The sequence below is a fragment of the Penaeus japonicus genome, unplaced genomic scaffold (assembly GCF_977035675.1).
Source record: "Penaeus japonicus unplaced genomic scaffold, GWHDUDI00000001_assembly GWHDUDI00000014, whole genome shotgun sequence".
Classification (NCBI taxonomy): Eukaryota; Metazoa; Arthropoda; class Malacostraca; order Decapoda; family Penaeidae; genus Penaeus; species Penaeus japonicus.
Window position 1 is genome coordinate 23933043 of NW_028234416.1, and position 2500 is coordinate 23935542.

At 36.0% G+C, this 2500-nt stretch overlaps 1 protein-coding gene across 5 annotated transcripts in view; it reads left to right on the forward strand.

Moving 5' to 3' along the window:
* Positions 1-2500, forward strand: part of LOC122248757 (homeobox protein PKNOX1) — a 365717-nt gene that overhangs the window by 362374 nt on the left and 843 nt on the right. For all 5 annotated transcript variants that reach the window (XM_043009013.2, XM_043009049.2, XM_043009039.2 and 2 more), the window contains one exon: positions 1-2500. This exon is cut by the window's left edge and continues 103 nt beyond it; it is cut by the window's right edge. In XM_043009013.2, coding sequence (XP_042864947.2) covers positions 1-85 — 85 coding nt within the window. In that variant the 3' untranslated portion in view covers positions 86-2500.

Genomic DNA, 2500 nt, shown 5'->3' on the forward strand with positions numbered 1-2500 from the left:
GGGAGAATACGAGGATGATAAAGATTGTATTATTAAACACCCCGATAACACAGAGCACCACGATATTGATGTCGGAACCTTGTAGTCTACCTACTTCAGATCCAAAATTTAAAAGTTCGTTACATTCGGCCGATATATTCGTCTTAAAAAACAAAACAAAAAAAGAAGTCGTGTCAGATTTTAGCCATGCCAAATTTCCAGATTACCCTCGAATTACCCTTTAAGTCATAGCAATTACTGAGAGCCAATAGGAATTACTGACAACCTAATTTCTTTCTGAACCCCCGTCGCTTAGTGTTTATGATGATGACGTGAATATGTGATAAAACGCTGATGATGCAAGACACAGCTAGGACTGTTCAATGTGCATTAGTACTGTATACGGTAGTTGTTTAAAATATTCAGGAAGTTTTTGCAGGATGGCCATTTTTTAGGGTTGTTTAAATCTTAACAGATGATCTATGCCAAAGAATCTTTGTACAAGAATTATCATCTATTGAACTCTTCCAGTCGGTTTTGCTGACAAGTTTTTCTTTCTTTCTTTTTGATAGTATAATATAGAAAATAATATTTCTATTTTGCGTGATAAACTCAAGACAATGCATGAGACAACAGTTTACGTGTACAAAGACACATAGAATATTCTTATAAGCATAATGATTGTGAATCATGTAGAATGTAATGCCAATTTATTTCGTAATTTTTTTCTTTTCAAATACGTATATGAGATTCAAATAGTAATTGGCATGTTCTTACGACATATAATTCTGGTTATCTAAAAAAAGATATGAAGAAGAGTGCTGATTCAGAAAATTATTTTGAACGTACTTACAAACTTGAGTTTTTCTCCAAGAGTGAGATTTTATTTTTCGTCAATTATGGCCCTATTATGTTCACAACAAACACTTTCATGATAACGAGAGCTTTAATTAAGTATACTATATACAGACAATTTACTGGCATTTCCTCATATTTTTAACAGAGTGTGATAGCAAGGTATTTGATTAATCATGAAGAACTGATAGGGACATAATTCATCTCATTCACACATGTAACCATCCACTAAAGTTAACTTCAAGACGAAATAAAAGTTAAGATAATTATCAGCTGGGGCCAAATGTAGTCAATTAAAGATACTGTTAGAGTAAACGAAAACATCGTATTTCAATTATTCGCGAGGATCGTAACTTAAGGTAGCAAAGAGACTGCAGTTACATTTAGTGAGATTAGAAACCGGTGATAAGAGAGAATCCTCCTCCTCCAAGTCTCCCTCTCCACTCTTTCTCTCTTTCGTCTTCTCTCTCTCTCTTTCTTCCTCTCCTCCCATGATCTCGGAGTGCCAAAGACGCCCACCCGACCATGCACAACCTTCTGCCTGTCAAGATTCCTGTGCCTGACGAGCAGCACCCAGTCTGGCCGGGGATCCCTTTGAGACCCGTCTCCTCCATATCAAGATTGGTATTGTTGTAATAGGAGAAACAAAAAAAAAACAGCAACGGTTTTTTAGCGACACTCAGTGATTATTAGAACAAGGCTACAAGACCGTGTGTGTGGAACTAGCTAACTGTGATGAACCTTAATATAATAATAAAAAGAGAAAGGGGATATGTGAACAATCAAGTGAGAGCAGGATGCTAAGAGTGTCGGAAAAAAAATAATGCTATTATTATTACTATTGAGCACTAGGGAACCAAAGAATCCTCATTCATCTCATACGATTCAGATAATTAGTCTGAGATACTTGTAAAGACGATCTCCCTATATACAGGAAGAGAATTTATTTTCTGAAATCATCACAACCTCATTTATCGATTCAGGTATCTGTAACGAAGTATACGATGCTGTGCAACTAATCTTATATATTAGGTATACGAAATACACACTTTATGTAGGTTATACGTAATGTTAGGGCGTAGTGTGTAATATGATTATTAGTTACAGTATCCTTCCATTTCTGATGCATCCCTTTAATGTATATTTTCCTTTGTATTCACAAATGAAAATTCTTTGGTTCCATGTGTTATTAATTTATATATAAAAAAAATTAATACTGTATCAAAGAGTATACCTTTGTGGAAGCGTGGTAGTGAGCCCTAACCCAATTTTATATGGTGGAAAAGACCAGATATTCCCATTTCTGTGGTGACCCTTACTTGAATCATTTGTGACCCAGAAAATCATTAGTGGTGACCTGATTGTTGAAAACTTGAACCTAGTAGTGACCTTGCCTGCCCTTATATATATGTACCTGGAGACCGTGCTTGATGAACTGGTCATATGGTCCTAACCAGCCATCATAAACACTAACGAGCTTGTTGCGCGCCCGTCTTTATAGCAACGTTTTGAAAGGAAAATGTGTAAAAAAAAAAAGTCCAAAAAGATATTCATGTTACTTCTTCTAAAAGCATTTTATTGGTGACGTATCTGGCTATTTGTGTGCTTTTGCGTGTTTGTTTAGAACTATGTGGCGTACCGAGGGACTAGGAGTCGACAAGGGAGG